Source organism: Alosa pseudoharengus, unplaced genomic scaffold, assembly GCF_046254945.1.
Source record: "Alosa pseudoharengus isolate Yale_2024_CS ecotype anadromous, Long Island Sound unplaced genomic scaffold, YU_APseudo_1.1 YU_APseudo_1.1_scf_13, whole genome shotgun sequence".
Taxonomy (NCBI): domain Eukaryota; kingdom Metazoa; phylum Chordata; class Actinopteri; order Clupeiformes; family Clupeidae; genus Alosa; species Alosa pseudoharengus.
In genome coordinates, this window is record NW_027468598.1 from 27478236 (window position 1) to 27498119 (window position 19884).

The 19884-nt window shown below is 40.0% G+C and overlaps 2 protein-coding genes across 2 annotated transcripts; both read right to left on the reverse strand.

The window, feature by feature from the left end:
- Positions 1–210: 210 nt before the first annotated feature.
- On the reverse strand, positions 211–1723 carry LOC143121389 (somatostatin-2-like). Its single transcript, XM_076281749.1, has 2 exons — positions 1568–1723; positions 211–432 (listed from the first exon to the last, which is right to left on the reverse strand). Exons 1-2 carry the CDS (start codon positions 1721–1723, stop codon positions 211–213), a joined length of 378 nt encoding a protein of 125 aa, XP_076137864.1.
- A 2249-nt stretch (positions 1724–3972) lies between these two features.
- On the reverse strand, positions 3973–18493 carry LOC143121978 (E3 ubiquitin-protein ligase RNF213-like). Its single transcript, XM_076282732.1, has 17 exons — positions 18407–18493; positions 18286–18320; positions 18102–18196; positions 17728–17881; positions 17155–17320; positions 16492–16749; positions 15097–15188; positions 13467–13709; positions 13204–13342; positions 10100–10174; positions 8043–8199; positions 7152–7350; positions 6993–7064; positions 6683–6880; positions 6431–6520; positions 5846–6012; positions 3973–4819 (listed from the first exon to the last, which is right to left on the reverse strand). The coding sequence occupies exons 1-17, from the start codon at positions 18477–18479 to the stop codon at positions 4666–4668; spliced, it is 2367 nt and encodes a 788-aa protein (XP_076138847.1). The 5' UTR covers positions 18480–18493; the 3' UTR covers positions 3973–4665.
- Between the last annotated feature and the right edge of the window lie 1391 nt (positions 18494–19884).

The window sequence follows — 19884 nt, forward strand, 5'->3', positions numbered from 1 at the left end:
TAAACCCTGCGTCACTTTACACATTGAACACACAAATAAACGGACAAATAGTATTACAAAAAAAATCATCACAACTCGGAATCCAGCAACTGTGTTTATTCATTAGTTTAAAAAATTAATATTTTATGGTAAATGAAGGGGCGTGGTTATGGAGTATGATCTGATCTGATTGGATGGTGTTGAGTTATGTGATGGCATATAGGCGGAGTCTCAGCAGGTGAAGCTCTTCCAGTAGAAGCAGTCAGCCCTGCGGGCCCGAGGCGGCAGGTACTTTGGTTCCGCCAAGCGTTCGAGTTCCACGTCCATGTCCACGTCCATGTCCACATCTCCCTTCAGCTCGGCTATAGACACCTCACTTTCCTCTGGAACCGTCTCCTCAGGCAGGGAAACATGGGATAGCAGGTCCTCCATGGCTCGCTTGCTCCACTCCCGCTGGGGAGAGATAGGGGTGGGGGCATTGATAAAAAGACGGAGAGAAGACTGTCAGAAAGAGAGAGAGATGTTTTTATGAAGGATGATAAACTTATCACTCGTGTGTGTGTGTGTGTGTCTGTGTGTGAGTAAGAGAAAGATAGAGAGAGAGAGAAAGAGAGAGAGAGAGAGAGAGAGAGAGAGAGAGAGAGAAAGAGAGAGTGCGAACAGACTGATTAGAGTTGAGAAAGGGTGTAGTTGCCAAAATCTGCACTGCTCAGCCAAAGGCACCGCCTCGTGTTCGCAAATCAGATGTGAAATTGACGACGAGCCCAAACTCAGCCAGCCACAAAAGAGAAGAAAATTCAGCCAATTTCTGATTTAATGCTGCAGACAGTGTGAGCAGTGGGGACAATTCTGGCCGTTCACTCCAAAATCGAACGCCAATTTGTGCTCGCCTGTGACAGATTGCTCTTGATTAGAGTTTTAGATGGAGGGAGGCCACTGGCATCTCTCTCCGTGCCTCAGGGAAACAACATCCCTGATCCCTCTGCTGTGTCTCACTTTGCAGTGGGTCACATTCTGGTCTGAATCTGGTGGATCCAAACCTGATGAGGAACAGATCCCTCTCGGAGTTTGAATCTCATTCCACCCCAGACAGCGCTCTCAGCCAGAGATTGTTTATCATCATGCTGTCCTTAATTTGGACTGCATTAGAACTATAAAATGCTGATTGGTCATGTGATTGCTCCTGACCATATTTATGTAACTGGCTACGCAAAACCTTCAGACTGCAGAACCCTGCTGGGAATTAAAAGCACTCCTTACACTTCTAACAACCTAACACACCTAAAACACATTTACTATGCACTTCCCTCTCTTCCCTCATCTACCACTTTCTCCTATCACACATTGACTACACTAGTACTTACAACGTCTGCACTCTTATCCTCTAGTTAAATAGTATTGACTGACCCCTACCTAAGGTCTCCTCTGCACTGTAGCTTCCATGTAATTGCTCATTCTGCTAAATGAATGAATGTCAATCTAGAAGCAGTAAGCTTAACCTGCTGATAGGCTGACTAGAACACAGAGGGTGTCCAGGACAGGCTTACCTGAGCCTCTGCATCTCACCTGCCGTGCGTGTGTCACTCACCTGGGTTGCCATGGCAGCGGCGGCGCGTGCTCTCTGGAGGAGCCTGCGGTGTCGGAGGTCACGGTTCTGATCGGGCTGTGAGGCGGCGCTGTGGGCACATAAAACCAGGGCGAGGGCCAGCAGGGCCAAGGAGCAGGGTATTCCATTGGATCTCATGGCGAACTGGGTCAAGTTGGGGTGGAGAGAGATGCAGCAAAGTTGTCCTGCACGCCTTCAGAGTTCTGGCTTCGGGTGAAAGTCTCGGTCGCTCCACGCTGCTGGGAGTTCTGGTGACCCGTCCTGTTCCTCTTCCCTTTTTAAACGCTGCCGTTGTGAGTGACAGCCGGCCTGGTTGCCTGGCGATGGTGGAATGGAATGGCGTGTCACAAAGCCCTCATATTCCACTCGCATCTATCTCATTCTGTCACTCAATCAGCCTGACACATGCACTGGGCAATGTTGACTTTACTCCGCCGGTAACAATGGAACAATTAGAGCCTTAATGGACTCAGCTCCGGGAGCCCAGGCTGCTGCGCCACGACGCCGCAATGTGTGAAAGGCCAGGCTTCCCACTCAGGAAGCGGCAGATTAGCACAGGCGGCAACATGAAAACAGCGCAGCTTTTAACTGAGCATAATGGAAACATTTAATGGAAACATGCAGAACAATGAGAGAGAGAGAGAAAGAGAGGGAAGACGCATGATGAGTGGAGATGCACCAGAACATTCTCTGTGTGTGTGTGTGTGTACAGTAGGATCAGGTATGTGTCTGCGAGTGTGTGTGTGTGTGTGTGTGTATGTGTGTGCTTGTGTGTGTGTGAATGATTATGTCAGCAAGCAAGAGCTAATCTGCAGTATGACACCAGTAGTATCCCACAAAGGTAGTAATCTTATTTCTCAAATGAAGCAAAGGTGGATCTAAGACACCAACCTCAGCCAACAAACCTCAAGTCCGAAGATTGTAAGAGTCTAGGAGCCTTCACATTCACAGGCTAATTGAATGAGAAATGAAATATTTAGAAAGAGAATGAATGAGTGGGATTTAAATAAGTCGAAAGGTGACTAGGAAAAGTCATGGAGGAGGTGATAAGAAAGGAGCCCCCAGGCTTTTCTTCTTTTTTCAGTGAGAGCAGCTCTCTGCTTCCATCTAGTGGTCATGAGTGTTTATTGACACCCAAAGTGCTTCCCAAATGACAAAAAAGGAGAGGTGCAATTAGTCTGTAGTTTGTGCTTACAGTTAGCGTGAGATGACTATACAAACTGTACAAAACAGTGATAAAAATACAAGAATAAAAGTGTGAATCAAATAACACCCTGGGGCTATCCATTGTAAAACGAACAGATATACAGATATTTACAATAGCAATAGTTAAACATGGATCAAGTGTGCCAGCTGTTACGGTAAATTCACTGTTAGTTTCTCTCTATACCCATCTGCTGGTGCAATTCAAAGCTGCTGTCATGACTGTGAACCTGCCATTGGTGAGAGATTGTATCATGTGTTGGTCCGGAAAGTATGTAACGTATGGGACTATTCTGCATGGGGTCAGAACAATTGGAGACTCACTGTGTTGTTTTGACATCCAAACAGAGAGATCTAGCATCAACCTTATCTTGACATGTTACTAGAGGTGTACCAAGATTGTTGGATGCTTGAATAACCATTTGCAGTATAACTATTAAAATGGCAAATTCATTTCCTTACATTCACCCCTGCCTATAACTGATTGGCCATTTGTGTACACAGTAGGATTGCCCGTAAAGGAGCACTACGTCTATGGCAGGGGTGGGCAACTCATTTCCCCAAGGGGCCACATGACAAACTGGGACTGTTGAGGAGGGCCGGACCCAAAATACCGAACTCAAGTCTGAACTCAATTCTGTTCAATTCTATTCTGTTCTTGTATAACATTAAGTAAATCATATGGTTTTGTTTACTAGTCGTAAGAACAGATAAAAATGTGAGGGAGACAAAGGAAACAGCAATATCCAACAGCAATATTTAATCTATGTCAAGTATTTAATCCTCATTCTCGAAAATGATTTTTTGACATTGACATTTTTTTCAGTTTTCAAAGACATTTGTTTGTTGACGTCAGTTTGTTTACGTCGTATGCATCCACGCACAAATGTATGGGCGTACAAATAGCAGTCGCTTTCAAAATAAAAAACAACGATATTGATTTGCATGCATTATCTCTATGCTAGGCTTTTGACTATTGTTCTTTCACGGACCTTACGCGGGCCGGTCAGGGAAAGCCCACGGGCCGGATGTGGCCCGCGGGCCGTATGTTGCCCATGTATGGTCTATGGAATCTGCTGTTTACTGTAAGACTTGATTATACTTTTGGTACTCATACACTTGCTGCTTAATGTGCCATAAAGGTAGTTGTCTAGGTTAATGCTTTAAATGAATGAAACAATGCAAATACTTCAATCAGTTTATTAGCCATGGCAGTATAGTGGATCAATCACGATACACCAAATCAAATTAAACAAAAGTAAAAATTAGAGATACATGTTCACATGATGGAGCAGTGCATGTAAATCCATGTCAATATTTCGATTGATGGAAGAATTGGTTGATGGACACTGCTTCATGAGCCATCTCATTGGTGACTGATTTTCAGTGATTATATTTTATGTAGAAGTCAGGAAAAAAAGGTGGAGGCAGAAATGGAAAATAGAAACAAACTCTAACTGATTAATGTTGAGCAGAATATGTAAGATTATATAGTTATTTTCAATGTATAGCATGTGGATATAACATAATAACCCTTCAGCAAATCAAAGCACATCTATGTTTATAACACATCTATGTAAGAACACATTCTAATAGCAATGAAAAAAATTGACAACCCATTTAATTATTAACTAACACAAATTCAAATGATGATTTCTTTGTAATAGGGTGTCTTTCAAATCTACAGATTGTGAAATAACAATCTCATTATGAATCACATTAACACAGTCAAAGGCAAAGAAGTTAAACTTATCAAGAGTCTATTTGTTATAGGATAAATTATTAATGGATAACTGAAATATATGCTAGTGATTTAAAAGGTTAAATAAAAACCAAAAAGTGAAGTAGCTATATAATGTGGAAGGTCTGCGTGGGCATCACCCAGAGAGGCCTCTCTTCATCTTAACAACCATTTTCCACAGAGCAATGCTGTTCTTCATCTCCAGCTCCAACTCCAGAGACTCCACACTCTCCAACACATTCTTATCAATCTCCCGAAAATCCACAAAGGCATCAAATGTTTCTTTCAAGCTGAAATTGAAAGAGGAAATGTTGTAGTGAAAGTGAACTGGGCCCAGTTTTCCGAAAGCATCTTAAGCCTATGAGCGTCTTAAGATTTGCCGACTGTTTCCCGAAACCATCGTAGCTTAAGAACGTTGTGAAAACACTCGTCGCAATCTACGAGTGCTCCAGAGTTCTCTTTACCGGCTAACAGCGTCTTAACAGTACTCACTGAGGTCACCAACAGGACATACAGAGGAATTACATCTTAGAATACACAATCCAATTTATGTTCTCATTCTTTATTGTGTTTACCTGATGAATCAGATTTTAGCGTGCAAAATAGTAGCCTATAGCCTACATTTAATGGTCATAATAATGTGATGAAAAGCGGACAAAAATGCAATCCAGTTATGAAACGAAACGTTGCCAGAATAGTTTGCCATTATCTTTGCTAAGTGAAGGATATAATTTATTAGTCCTATGAGGTAAAAGCAGAGAAAGGAACATGTGGTTTAGTCTGTACTGCATCAAAATCTAAGCCTACACATTTCCTCACTTTCTTACTCGACTTCTTTCTTATCTTCAAATGTGTTCTTAAGTGACACTGTGAAAAATTATTGCATGGTGCAACAATCTAATCTTAAATAATTACAATTATTTATGTCTGTGTGTGGTATATAACCTAGCCTACCTGGGATGCTTACATGCAAATGTCAAAGTGTTTCTATTTTCGTATTGATGTGAATTAATGTGTAGATCCGAAGTTTAAATGGTAGGCCTATAGTTGTGACGTGTAGTCACCTGACATCACCATCAAATTAGAGGATATTTCAGAACTATTAACGTGGACAGCTCCCCTTAAGATCATCTTAAGAGCAGTGCACATGCGTTCACGCTACGAGCATGTTCGGGAAACAGTCGGAAAAAACAAACAAACGATCATAAGATGAATCGTAGAAAAACCCTCTTAAGAGCGTGTCTCCGTCGTTATCAGGAAACTGGGCCCTGAATGGTACAGGTGTGCGGAGAATGTAATGATCGAATTATACAGACCTCCAGTCGGGAGAGACATCCTTCAGATGAATGTTCATGATGACATAATGCAGTTCTGTAATGAAGAGGTCCTCTTTCTTGAGGTTTGCCAGTTTGAGGGTGATTTCCTTCCTCTGATCCTCAGAAAACGCCTCATGAAACTCTGGCTCTATCATGAAGAATGGATTCTGAGAAAAAAAAGATAAAAAATAATGGCTTGGTTATTCATCAATTCATTAAGTTCTACAAATTCAATTTTTATGTATGTGACAATGGACATACAGTATTAAGTACAACACAATTCATATGCGTGTTTCAAACACAGTAAATTAACTAATTTTGTCCATACACCAGAAAACTTAGAAATTACTTTAAAAGGCAAAAGGCTGGCACACTCTCAGATATGAAAACATATCACAGAATATAATTTTGCAAATACTGGGAATTGTTGCACTAGATATAAACAGAAATACAATGAGGCTGATGTCATTGTTACTAAGTCATCTTTTCATTTCACTCAACATTGTGAACTAACTAATATCATAACTCGATGGGATGACTTAATTCTAACACTAGTGTTTAAAGGGCCAGCTGAGTGGTATGTACCTGATTCATCTCAATCAGCAGGGAGGACTGCCTCAGGGAGAGCACCTCCCATAGAGACTGGATATGCTTCACTCTGCTGGTTCTCAGCACCTGCAAACACCATGGACAAACCTCCGTAGTCAGATGCCAGCCATAAGTATTATAATATTGTAATAAGTATTGCAATTGCACTGTATTGTAATAAACACCAGCATTATTTTTATTAAATAAACATAGTAGCTATGCCCTCGGTGTACACATAGACAGGTGTACCGGTAAGCTGAGGGTGTGTGTTCTATCCTCCAGCTTCAGCTCTTTCCTCAGGTAGTTCACCAGGTACTCCTCAGCAGGAGGGAATGATAGCTGCATAAACCCAATGGCAATTTTCAGTGTAGAGAGGGCAGCTGAGATCTCATTCAGGAACCTGAAGTCATTTAAGATGCTGTTCCGCTCATTGGTGTTTAAAGGCTCCTGGGGACAAGGGCAAGATCAAACAAATTAGAAATGTAAATAAAATGAAAAATAATTTCTTTTTTTACAAAAAAGGAACATGATGTTGTGATGAGGGAGTATTTGTCCATACCAGGCGTTCCTTCACCATGCTGAAGAAAGCACGAAGGGTTGTTCCAGTGTTGTACTCAAATGAGGGAATGGTCTGGAAAAAATACAAATTTGCTTTAGGTACAAATACAATTGTGGTTACCTGTTGATGAAGCATTGTGAACTGCTCTGGAAAACATACAGTAACGTTGATGATAGGTTTCTCTGTGAAGAAGCGGTCGACTATCTGCCTCTCCAGGGTCTTAAAGTTGTAGTTGGTGCTCTCTGTCCCGTCTTCACACACCACATGGTCAATGTTGGACATTGCAATTGTCAAGAAGTCTTGCTCAGGGGTGCAGTCAATCACATGGGAAGGCTTGACCTCACTAGTTTTGATGAGCCTTATTTAAAAAGACATTCAACAAAACAAAGAACAGTAGTACGTTATGCTGTCCAGTAAAAGAGGTATATTTTGATTGTTAGATATAGTATTATAAATGTTGACACCAGTAGAATTACACATGTGATGCTCATCAAAGTCAGTTTAAAGGAGAAATCTGGTGAGTTTTCGCATAGATCTCCATTTCTTGAGGTCACTGAGTACTGTCAGTACGAAACAAAATGAAAACAATCGGTTTTACCTAACTTGAGTTGCAGCTACAGTGCTACACTCTGTGGGCATGTACATGGGGGCTCACGGACATGCTCTCCGAGTATAGCGCTATAGCTGCCTGGCTGCATTAGCTGTTGATTGTAGCATCTTGAGCTAGTTAAAACTGACTGTTTTCATTTTGTTTCGTACCGACAGTACTCGGTGACCTCAAGAAACGGAGATCTATGTGAAAACTCACCGGATTTCTCCTTTAATGTATCCTAGAAGCAGTTCATACATAGTGTCCAATCAAAGCAGTAAAATTCTTCATTAGTACTTCACATAGCTTAGCAACGAGATAAAACTTTTAGAAATAGAGAAGTGAGAGAAGTTTTAATTGTCCCTGTATTATGGCGACATGTCAGTGAACACATTAATCTGGACTGACTCAGATATAAGATAGTAGAGAAATGTACAAAAACACACTCTACAGTGTTATACCTGTTCTCTTTTGGGTTGGCACAGTTAATACAGTCATTCTGCATTCTAACAAGGTAGTCTGTCACTGTGTAAATGACAGATTTTTGTCTGGGTAGAAGGTCCAGGATCATCAAGTCTTCCGTTTTCTTGTCCATCACATCTTTAGGCATTCTGGGGTCTGTAATAATATTACAATACTAAATTTGAAGGTTTCAATTGTTTAGTAAGTTTAACTTAAAAAGTGAGGTAACAGATCAAGCCACTTCTGTCATTTGGCTGCAATGGTGTGGCGTGAAAGTGTGTGTGGAAGTTTGTATGAAGAACGATTGGATAGGGTGTGTGCATGAGGGATATATGTGTGTGTGTCTGAGAACAGCAGAAGTATGAATGAAGGGGAAAAAAATATAAAACAACCTCCTAAAGACCATGAGTAATACTGTATGTTGCAATGGTAGACCTAAATGTACAAATGAGTTGATGTAAAGCCAGGATCTGGTCATATGCCTTGTCATATGCAACTCTCCCATTCAAGCTTTCTACTGTCATTTGTTCAAGCGCTGGTTCGAAGGATTTTTGTGATTCCCAAAGAATAAAGACAGATGAAAAAATCCCTGAAACGGGTGGTTGTATTGGTTCAGATTGATGACATAATCCGAATGACTTTGACTGAAAGAGAACTACGCAACTCCTGGTACAGGCCATAGTCATCTCATGACTCGACTACTGTAACACCCTCCTGACAGGCCTCCCAGCCTGCATAGTGAAACTCCTTCAGATGATCCAGAATGCGGAATACCAAATACCAAACAGGACACATGTTACCCTGCTGCTCTTCCAGCTACACTGGCTACCTATGGCCGCCCGCATCAAATTCAAGTCTCTAATGCTTGCCTACAAAGTAGTCTCTGGTTCTGCTCACACCTACTTGAATGCCCTCATACAGCCATATGCTACCTCCCGACCATTGCGCTCCTCAGACGAATGACGTCTAGCACTACCACCAGTATGTAGCCTGGCGAGCCACACCCACATTATAATTTAGGGTCTGGGCACTCACCGTTCGCAGTGCTCAGTCCGAGGGTCGGGATAATCAGTTGTCTTTCAAATTCCCTCTGCACGTAATAGGACGCAATAGGATATTTGTTTTCAAGTAGCAGGGAATTCAAGCCAAACCGTTGCAACTCTGCCAATAATCATTATGTTAAGCCCAACAAACGACTCTATACACGATTTCAATGCCAGATTTAGTTTCGATTTCTAGAGCTCACAAGTCAACGGAGAGTTGCTAGACTAGCGCTAGGGGCGCGTCTAGATTTCTAGGCTAACCAGTATGCTCAGGCCAATCCAAACTTTTTTAATGTTGTTCCTCGTTGGTGGAGCGCACTACTAGTTCCTGACTAGAACTGACACTCTATAAAAGCAGCACTCACTGATGCACTTTTTCTTATTCTAAAACTGATAGTTCCGGTCCTTGATTGGGATTGGCTGAATCGTGTTCAATGGCGTTGTAAAATGCAGCATAAACATACACCTTGACCACATTTCGCTCTATATTACTGCGCTAGCGATTCTGTTGTCTTTGAAAGGTTCTCTTACTGACGCATTGAACTGCAATTTGGATTAACACCTGCTTTTACTGTACAAGGCGGAAGTATTTAGGAGCAGAATAGACGTGCACTTTCAGGAGCAGTCTTTGTAGGCTACATACCGCGGAATACATAAGTGCTCTTTACGCTTCCCCTCCAATCTTTTTAAGCTAAACTCCCACTTTCCCCTGGATCCTCCCACGAATGCATATGCATGACACGAAAAACGCAATTAGCCATGTTCAGCTCCCGCGACAGGCAGTTTGCGCTTTTACATGATTGCGGCCTGTTTGTACATACCTTGCAATGATTTTACACGCACGTTGTGAAACAAATACGCCTAAAGTGGGCGCAAACGCGTTAGTACATCTGGCCCTATGTTTCCTGAATCCGACATTTCCCTCAAATCTTTCCATTGACTGTAAGATAGCCATTTCTACTTGCAATGTAAACCCTTTGTATAATGTCATAGATACAACAGCGTCATCTTACATTTAATTGTTGTCAAATGGCCCCATATTATCTTCACAATATCCACATTTTCAATGAAAACTTCAATCTCAGCATCTGTAAGAAATGAATGACATGGTTAAGAGTATTTCTTGATGTATGCTGTGCCTGAGGTGTTTTTGTTTTCCTTTTACAGCCCAAAACACACATACTGTACATGCATTATGCACATGATTGGCAGTACATATTATACAACAGTAGAACAATTGATAAATTTCTAATTGGAAAAGAGATATTCCATAAGAGGAGATATCCTGACACAGCTCTTTTTTAATGCATAAATAGAGCCAAGCGATTTTATAACGCCACAACAGCTATCAAGTAAGAAAATAGGGTAAGGGACTGTTCGTTATTTATTGAAGAGGCCACCGGAGGAAAATAGGGGAGGGTCATGTCTTTTTATTCTTTGTTGGGGGGAGGGTAACCAGCTTCTTTTTATCTAAGAGGGGGGGTCACCCAACTTTTGTATTCATGAAAACAGCAAAAAAGTGACAAGCAAAGTGGCTTGTTTAATTGTTGATTTCTGTCACCATATAACATTCTCTTTCGTTCCATAGCTGTCAACATTGAACATTGAAAATAAGGGAGATTTCCCGGGTTTCTCACCCAAAATATGGGAAAATGTCAACATTCGTCCCCATTAACTTTGGAAGGGTTGGAGCAACAAAGTAGCCTACTTTATTCACGCCTAACAGCCTATATTCATTTGGTCAACTTTATACAGCCCTAAAAAGGCTAAATTTACCTTTGGTTTACTTTTAGTTTACTGTATAGCCTAACTTTAAACAGTGTGCATGCTTAACATAGTAAAGAATACTTGTGCTTCATTCATCCACACATCCAGCTCGTTTTGACAAGCATTTCTACGAATTGACCTTGTTCCTGCCCATCTCTAGCTTTGCTGTCTCCATCCTTTCTGTTTTTGTTGTTTGCAAAATAATATATAGTATTTATTGGTAACCAGCAACAAGTGCAATTTGTTAATCGCTGTCAAAAAACAGGGGAAATTCTTTGTCTACTCGTAGCCGAGTGGCCTGATGGTAGGTAGGTGCGCACGTAGACTTAAATAGGTTAATATCACTCTAAGTTTGCATTCAAAACGCAAGCAAAACGATTATTTGAAGACATCTGTATCGCTGGAAGGGCAAGGGGATAACAACAGGACAACACAGAGACAGGCCAGATGGCAGGACTAATGTTATGAGTGTATTAATATGGGATATTCTACAGGAAAATATTAAAACGGCAAGACAGCTGGGGAAAAGTTAAAATACATGATAAATCCGGAAAAAGTTGGCACGTTAGGTATGTTTCGGTCCCTGTGATTATTTGTGAAATTGTGCAAACAGCCTTTTAAAATCATTTGAGAAGGAAGGAGTTGTAGCATGTAAGATCCCAAATTGACGCTAGTCCGAGAAATGGAGTTTTGGATAATGTTCAGCTTCGGCAGCTTTACAATGACTGAGGAAGCCTAGAGACGAGTCCATAGCAAACAGTTCATGTGTTGAAATTGAATTTCAAGTAGGCTAATGCAGTTATGCAGGAAGTGTGCATTTAGTTTCCATGCTTATTGTGTTTCCACAACAATGTTAGTGAGTAAATCTACTGAAATAGCCACCATCTTGGTGGAGTGTGATGTGTAAGATCAGAAAGCAGAGGTTGATATAAAAACGTTAGCCTGTATCAGTGTGTGTTCATAGCACAAAGGAGTGCGGGCGGAAGACATCGACAATTGGCCAGGTAGGGTCATGTCTTTTTTGGAAATTCTGTTGGAGGGTCATTGAAAAAAAATTTGCAGGCAAGGGAGGGTCATGCAACTTTTGACTGAAGCACTCAAAATCCCTCCGGTGGCCCCTTTTATAAATAACGAACAGTCCCTAAATGGAGTATGCTGAATGTACAAAATAACTTTTAATGTTAACATGGAGACAGGCGAGTTTACACATTCCAATAAACAATGCTAGACACCAAAAACTCGCTGGAACTATTTTTGAGGGCAAGAATAAATAATACAAATTGTAAATGATTGATGTCTCTAAAGCATAGGTTCTCAAAGTGCGGCCCGCGGAAACATAATATCCGTGATAATATCTGTAAAACTGTTAAAACGGTACAACTGTACTGTGTGCTTTGAAAAGAATGAATCTCCGTTTAGTGGTGTTTAGTGGTCGTCAGGTTTTCCTGTGGTGCTTTGGTAGCTGGAATTGGCCCTGAATAAGGCCTATTCTGATAAGAAGCAAGGCACACTGAGCCTGTTTGTTCTAAATAAGTTTGTACTTGAAATGGACTGCAACCAGAACTGTTATATCCCAAATTTGTCTGTTGAGGGTAGAGAACCCAAGGGATTGTGTGTGCATTGCAATTTTTCTTAAGATTTTCACAAGTTTTGCCTCAATTATGAATTAAAATGTGTTTAATGCAATAAATATAAACAGTAGAGATGCAACCTGGTCATTAACATGATTACAAATGGATTTTTCCCCCAGTTTTTTTTCTCCCCCCGTCCCTTTGGTGGCCCTCAGTTCAATGTTGGGTTGCTGAATTGGCCCTCACCAATCAAAACTGAGAATCCCTGCTCTAAAGACTTCAACTGTTGATTAACCCCTGAAAACTCATCTTGGTCCCTGAAAGATACATTTTAATTGATTTTTTCATGAAAAATCCCTGCATGGCCTTGAAATGTCATGTATACATCTTGACTCCCTCTGTCAAAGTAACAGTAAAAAGTAACAGTAACAGGCAAAACTAACAGTAATGAAGGACTTGACAAAGGGTAGACATATGTGAATGGTTGTGTGATTTGCGGATCAATGGTGTAATGCCCATCGTTAAAAACACCAAATGGACACGTTAAAAAGATTACAAATTTACTTTTTTCTGGAGTGGGTCTTTAAACTCAATTAGTTGGTAATGGAACTGTTGTATAAAAGCAATATGGCACTCCAGACCATGAGTATCCTTTACCATCCCTGTTCTTACTTATACCTTAATGCTTAATTATATTTGTAACATTTTGTGATTACTTAAGTACAATATACATTTACATTAAAAACATTTTTTATTTTTGACATCAAAAATGCTCTGACCTGGAACATTCTCCTTAATAAAGGTCCTGATAGGCACATTCTCATAGCATTGCAGATCCACATTGCGAAAGTGATGCATCAGTTTGTGCTGCAGGCTGAGGACTTGAGGCAGATATCTGATGTACCGTATGTGGGTAGACTGTCAAAACACATGTCATTATGATTTACCTTGCTATCCCAAGACAGCCTTGTAAAGTAGAGGTCACACACTCTATTATTACAATTCTGTGTATTGATAGAGGCTACTACAGTGAAAAACATACATTTTTCAGGAGCTCTTTGAGCACTGGCAGGTTTTTCCACTCGTCTTTCTGCTCAATGAGGTGTTTGAGCAGCTGAATTGTCATCCTCTGCTCAAATCTCCACATCAGGGGAAGGTTACACACGCCTGTGATTGGTAGGTCCGTCAACTCAGGTACTGGGCTGTAGACTATCTGGGCTAGTTTCTTCATCCCTCCCTTTCTGAGAATGTTGCTGTGCATACTGGAGAAACGGTCCTCAAAGTCCTTCAGAAAGACAGAAAAACAGTTTCATAGACATGAAACACAGCAATAAAGATACATGAGGGCTTGTCCAACTACTATGACTTTTGAATGAATTTCAAATTCACAATCAGAATGAGTATAATAATTGTGCTCTAACGGGCAAGTATGTTTACACACACAGGGCCGAATTCTCACTTTTGCGCGCAAGTCCTTTTTTTTACGCGCTTCCAGTTATGCACTTTTCAGTTATGCTCATTCTTCCATTCTCGCATCTGTCACACCCACAGCGCGCAAGTTCGAAAACAAGATGGCCTTATGAAAGGGGTGTGATTTATGTAAAATATAACCAGACTGTTTGACACCTTGTATATTTAGGTTGACATGTGGAACGTGGACTTTCTCATTGACCTTCTGAATGTCATTTAAATCCAGAAAGAACACAAACCAGTCTTCGATTTTAAAAATGTAAGTAAAGTGAACTGAATTGCTAACTGCCTACAGTAAAATTATGTAAAAGTATTAAATTTGATACTGTAATGTTAATTTCTTAGCCTAGAAATCTAGACGCGCCCCTAGCGGCAGCAAATTGCTGCCAGGGCTAGTCTAGCAACTCTCCGTTGGCTTGTGAGCTCCAGAAATCAAAACTCAATCAGGCCAATGAAATCGTGTATAGAGTCGTTAGGTGGGCTTAACATAATGATTGATGGCAGAGTTGCAATGGTTTGGCTTGAATTCCCTTCTACTTAAAAACAAATAAGATGGATGTTGCTGTTGTCGAACAGTGTGACACGAGTTAAGCTTTTATTAAGTTGGCTAACGTTTGAACTAGCCAACTAGCTCCGCTGGTGGGAAACGCATGGGACTCATAGCGCTGCCGCTGTCCTATTGCGTGCAGAGGGAATTTGAAAGACAACTGATTATCCCGCCCCTCGGACTGAGCACTGCGAACGGTGAGTGCCCAGACCCTACATTTTAATGTGGGTCTGGCTCGTCAGGCTATTCATTTGTAACATTCTGTGTAACCTACCAACATGTATTTAGAACTAGGCCTACTGCTGACATCGAGCAATATGATGTTTCACCTTTTAGTGGCGATCGACCAGCCCTCAGGAGTGCTTAGCTGGAAATGTGCTTAAGTCACTAACAGAATGCGTGCAAGAGTTGTATACATAAGAAATGCCTGGATTTTGGAGTAGCTCCTCCCAAAGTGCGTAACTGGCTCCATGGCGCCTAAATGACGAAAGTCTTAAGTTAATGGCAGAATGCGCACAGGCGTATAAGCGCTTAGTTGCATGCTTTTTGTTTACTTACCCAGCCTTACGCACATGGGAGAATTTGCCCCACAATGAATTCAGATTGGGCAGTTGGTGACTCTAGTATTACAGAAAAAATATGTACGCCATCTTACCACAAATAAGGTCTGCAGTTTTCCATGGATTGATGTTTCCCAATCCACTCTTTTCTGTTCAGTTTCAGTGGTTGCAATGCTGTTGTCTGCATCTGCAAATTGTTAGACATACCAATGAATAATCCAGGTTGACAAATAAATAATACGCATATGTCACACGGTCGGCAATATTTCAATATTTTCTACGCGAAAACAACGCTTTGGTTGTAGAAATTTCGGAAAGTTGCTGTGAGTTAATGGAGTAATAGTATATTTCTGCTGTGGATTTCTTACCAATGACAGAGTAAAGCACTATTTTTTCATCCTTTCCCAAGAGACACATACATCATTCACTTTGATTGAGCTAACTAATATCAACTGAATTGTGAGTCCAATGCAAGTCCAATACTTGTGGCAAAAGTTGAGAAAAGTTTAACTTTTCATGTGTCAATGCATACGTCAGCCAATCGATTGCCTGTATGCAAGTATCCTGACAGAACTTTTTTATGATTAGATTTAGTAAAAATAATAATAAAAATTTAGTCTAAAATTTTCCATTCTTATGCTAAAAACTTATGATAGCGAGCTAGCTACCCATTTTGCTGGTAGCGATTATAGTGCCGTGATAGGTTGATTAGCAGTCTCAATCTCAAGTGTTTGGCTAGACAGAATGCAGCATGTGCTACTACCAAATCTGTTCATTTTAAAACCCTATAACACATGTAATTTATCCCTGATAAAAATACAACTCTGGACAAAAACAAATGTTATCTTAATGTGGATGCATACGATAGATGTGATGCATGAATGCTTGAATGTGTGCCACAATTATGACTTAATACGCCCAATAAATAGCATAGGCTTGTCAAGGCTTGTTTCTTCCATTTTGGAGTAGAATTCCTCTTATGAAGAGGTCACAAAAACTCAAGTCTAACTATTTGGACTAAAAGGGGAAGAAAAGGCAGTTATTGGTATCACCTGAAGGGTAACATTTTCATTTAATATTTCAATTTAATTAAAATAAACCAATTCTTAATAGCTTCAGTCAGTGAAATATGTACAGAGCCTTTTCACCTATTTCTATGCATCGATAATAAAGGAATAGATAATAAAATAGAAAATAAAAACATTAACCACTGGAAATGAGTCATCACTAATTTATGGCATATTTACAAAGTTGGTAGCTGTTTTTTTTTTCCTTTCAAAACTTGATTAACTATTAAATTCTTTGCTAATGTGCATTTTTCTATTCCTGCTCTGAGTTTCCTTCGGGATAATAAAGTACCTGAAAAATAGCCATCTTAAAGGTAACATAGAACTGATTTAGATTTAAAGTCTTCACTTTTTGACCAACTGGACTGATTTTGCTATACTTTACTATACTACACTTAGGTTGAATTTAAAGTTCTGTTTCACCTGTAAGGTCGTCATGTTGCTCTTCTTCTTCCTCCTCCTCCTCTTCTTCTTCCTCCTCTTTAACTTCTTCATCTTCCTCCTCTTCAAATCCCTCCTCCACCTCCTCTTCCTCCTCTTCTTCATCTTCCTCCACTTCAAATCCCTCCACCTCTTCTTCTTCCTCCTCCACTTCAATTTCCTCCACCTCCTCTTCTTCCACATCCTCATCATGCTCATCTTTTTCCTCTTCTGGCCCATCCTCTCCTTCCTCTTTATTTCCTGTTGATAGACTGTTGTTGTTATCACTACAACTAATGTAGCATTTAGCCAGGAACTGGCATTCTTTTACAATTTGCAGAACCAGACTTGTTTCTTTATCTCCAAATCTTTCTATCTTTTCTATCTTTCTACCAAAATGAGAGCTGGCTGGAAACATTGAAAATATCATCACATTATTTGATGTTTAGGTAGATATTTATACTATGTAAGTACTCAGCTCATAGCAATGTAAAAAGATTAAACTAATGTGCCGGTTGCAGTGAGAGTTCTGGTCCTTGCAGAGTGTGTTTCACAAGCAATGATAATAATTTCTGAGCCTTGCCATTATTTTTAGCACATATGTATTATTGCCACTTTATTTATCCAGATATATGACATTAATAAAAGTCTGAAATATGATTGCACCTGTTTTAGTTTCCATGATGTGTTTCAGGAAAAAGTGGACAGCAGTTTCTGCATCCTCAATACTTTTTCCTAGAGCACTGGCAAGCAAGTCAATGTCTTTCTGGAGATGGCAGCACAGGTATGCTCTTACATCAGTTGTTTCAAACTGTATGATGTTTTGAATTTCCTACAAAGAGAAAACAGGAAAAACAATCAACACTGTTGACACAACTGAACTGTAGTGTAACATCTTATTGACACTGTTTTTGACAATGGCCACTAGCAAAGTCAAGTTTTTTGGACAGCACTAAACTGACTGTGAGGTCACCAGTTTGGTTATACTCAAAAATATCAATAAAAATACATATAATTTTCCTGCCGTTTATTTCACTTAAAGGGTCTTACATACAGGTGATTACAAGAGACATTTGTTTATTGGAGTCTTGGATATTATGTTTTAGGCTATGGTACGTTTTAACATTTAGGATGTGCATAAGCAGTGTCACAAAAAAGTGAAAAACAAGCATTTTTTCCCCTTGTAATTTTGTATAGTACAAATGATTGAAAAATAATATCCTTAATCATCAAAAATACCTCAGGATGGTCCATTGAGCCCCAAATCAAAGATGAGTGAATGAGGGCTCGGACCAGAAGAAGTTGAGCCCCAAAAAGATTGCGCTCTACTTCCTGATCTTTCCGACTCTCAGGATCACCGAGGTTATGGCCTCTTCCACTACCCTCTCCATTTCTTCGGGGTCACACAAACAACAATACTGGTAAATAGTTTTCACATAACCTTTTTCAGACTTGACATCTATATTGATCATTTAGAATATTGTTTGTTCGGTAACCAAGAACATAAATATCAAGGTGATTATGATATGAAATGATATAAAATAAAACTAAATCAAGCATGACAAAATAAAAAATCATGTGCAGACAGAGACACTGGTTATAACAACACTCACTCAGTCTGTTGAAACCCCTCCACTGGTTTGTGCATCGCACCGCCAACATCTTGGCCGCAGCCAATACATTTATCTGTTACCCAGGGTCTCCCACACTATAAACAATCAACCAGAGATTAACCAAATGCCATAAAACTTGCACATAAAGAGAATGAGAACTGGTCTGATTTTGTAGCAAACTTACATTGCCAATTACAACAGGCTCACCACACTGACATCCTGTTGAGATACATATGTTAATTACTTTTGCCTAATGTAAAACAAAAATTCTACTGTAAAGTTTAAGGCCAACACGCTACACTTACTCCAAACCGTGTTTTTGTCGTGCTCATCTGTGGGCTTAATCCAATTCATTATCTCATATACTGAACTTGGCATTGTCGGCAAAAAGAAGTCCTAAAAAAGAACACACAGATGGGTATTACTCTTCTGGTCTATTTTTCAGCAATCATGATGTTTTTTATTCATACATTATGATTGTGTTAAGAATGAACATATAATTTTGAACATTCATACATATGTACGAAAGCCAATTTTTTTTATATTAACTGATACATTAAGAACTGATTTTCAAAATTATTTGAGATTATCAAGGTGACTAATGCTTATATTAATAAATTGTCTTTGTGATTTTAGGCTTTGTCTGGCAGTACTATAGTCATACAGTAGTCATAGTCATAGTCAAGTTTATTTATATAGCACAATTTAAAACAATATACTATAATGTCAAGAGTAGCAACCTTGGCATCTCCAGGTCTGAAGCACAGAGTCCGCAGGAGTGCAGCCTCAGGAGCTTGGGACAGGTGCACCACTACAGCTGTGTGGAGCACAATCTGGGACAGACCGGGGCTCAGCTCTGCTAGAGCGCCCTCAGTCACTTTTTCACAGATTCCAACAAGGCGCCTCCATCTCATATCTCTGTTGGGCTCCACCTTCATCTTTTCAATCTAGAAAACACACACGCACGCATGACAATCCCAGTGTCATAAACAGTATATATATATATATATATCATGTCTTTGAGTTGTGACTTATTTGTTAGGCTTGATATATTGGTTAACTTGATGAGCCATGTCATAGTGAACACCTAAAAGATTAGGATCGATCAATAATTCATTCACAGTAAACCACTGGTGAAGGCAAATAGGTAGCTAGCTTTCTAGCCAATAGAGGTGTTGAAATTAATCAAATAATCGATGCATCGCGATGCGGACATGGACGATGCTGCATCGTGGCCGACCATAATTATCGATTATCGATTATCTGTCTGTCAGATTGTCTGCTGTGTTCAGACTTTGTTAAGTAAAAAAGATTGTTTATATCTTACCACTTGTATTTTGGATGAAAACATAAGAAATATTGAAAACTGTACTATATTAAAATATACAGTATCTTAATGCATTCTGTCAAGTCAAATATCCTATATGGCTTTAATAGAAAAGTGTATTTGACGCATCTTGAGTGAATTGTGAGTGTATCGTGATGCATCAAGATATCGAATCGAATCACCGACGTGATAATCGTAATCGAATCGAATCGGGAGATCAGGGAAGATTCACACCTCTACTAGCCAGCCACATTAGCACCATTATGTGGTCTTTTACACAAAATGGTATACAGATTGGATCGAATCAAACTCACCAATGAATCTTCACTGCCTAATAACATCCTGTTTTGTGTCACCTGTTTGACAGCTGCCAGTGCCATGCACACAGAGAAGCATTCTGAGCTCCTGTCAACATCCTGCACCAAACCAAACAGACATGCCAGTCATAGTTACAAG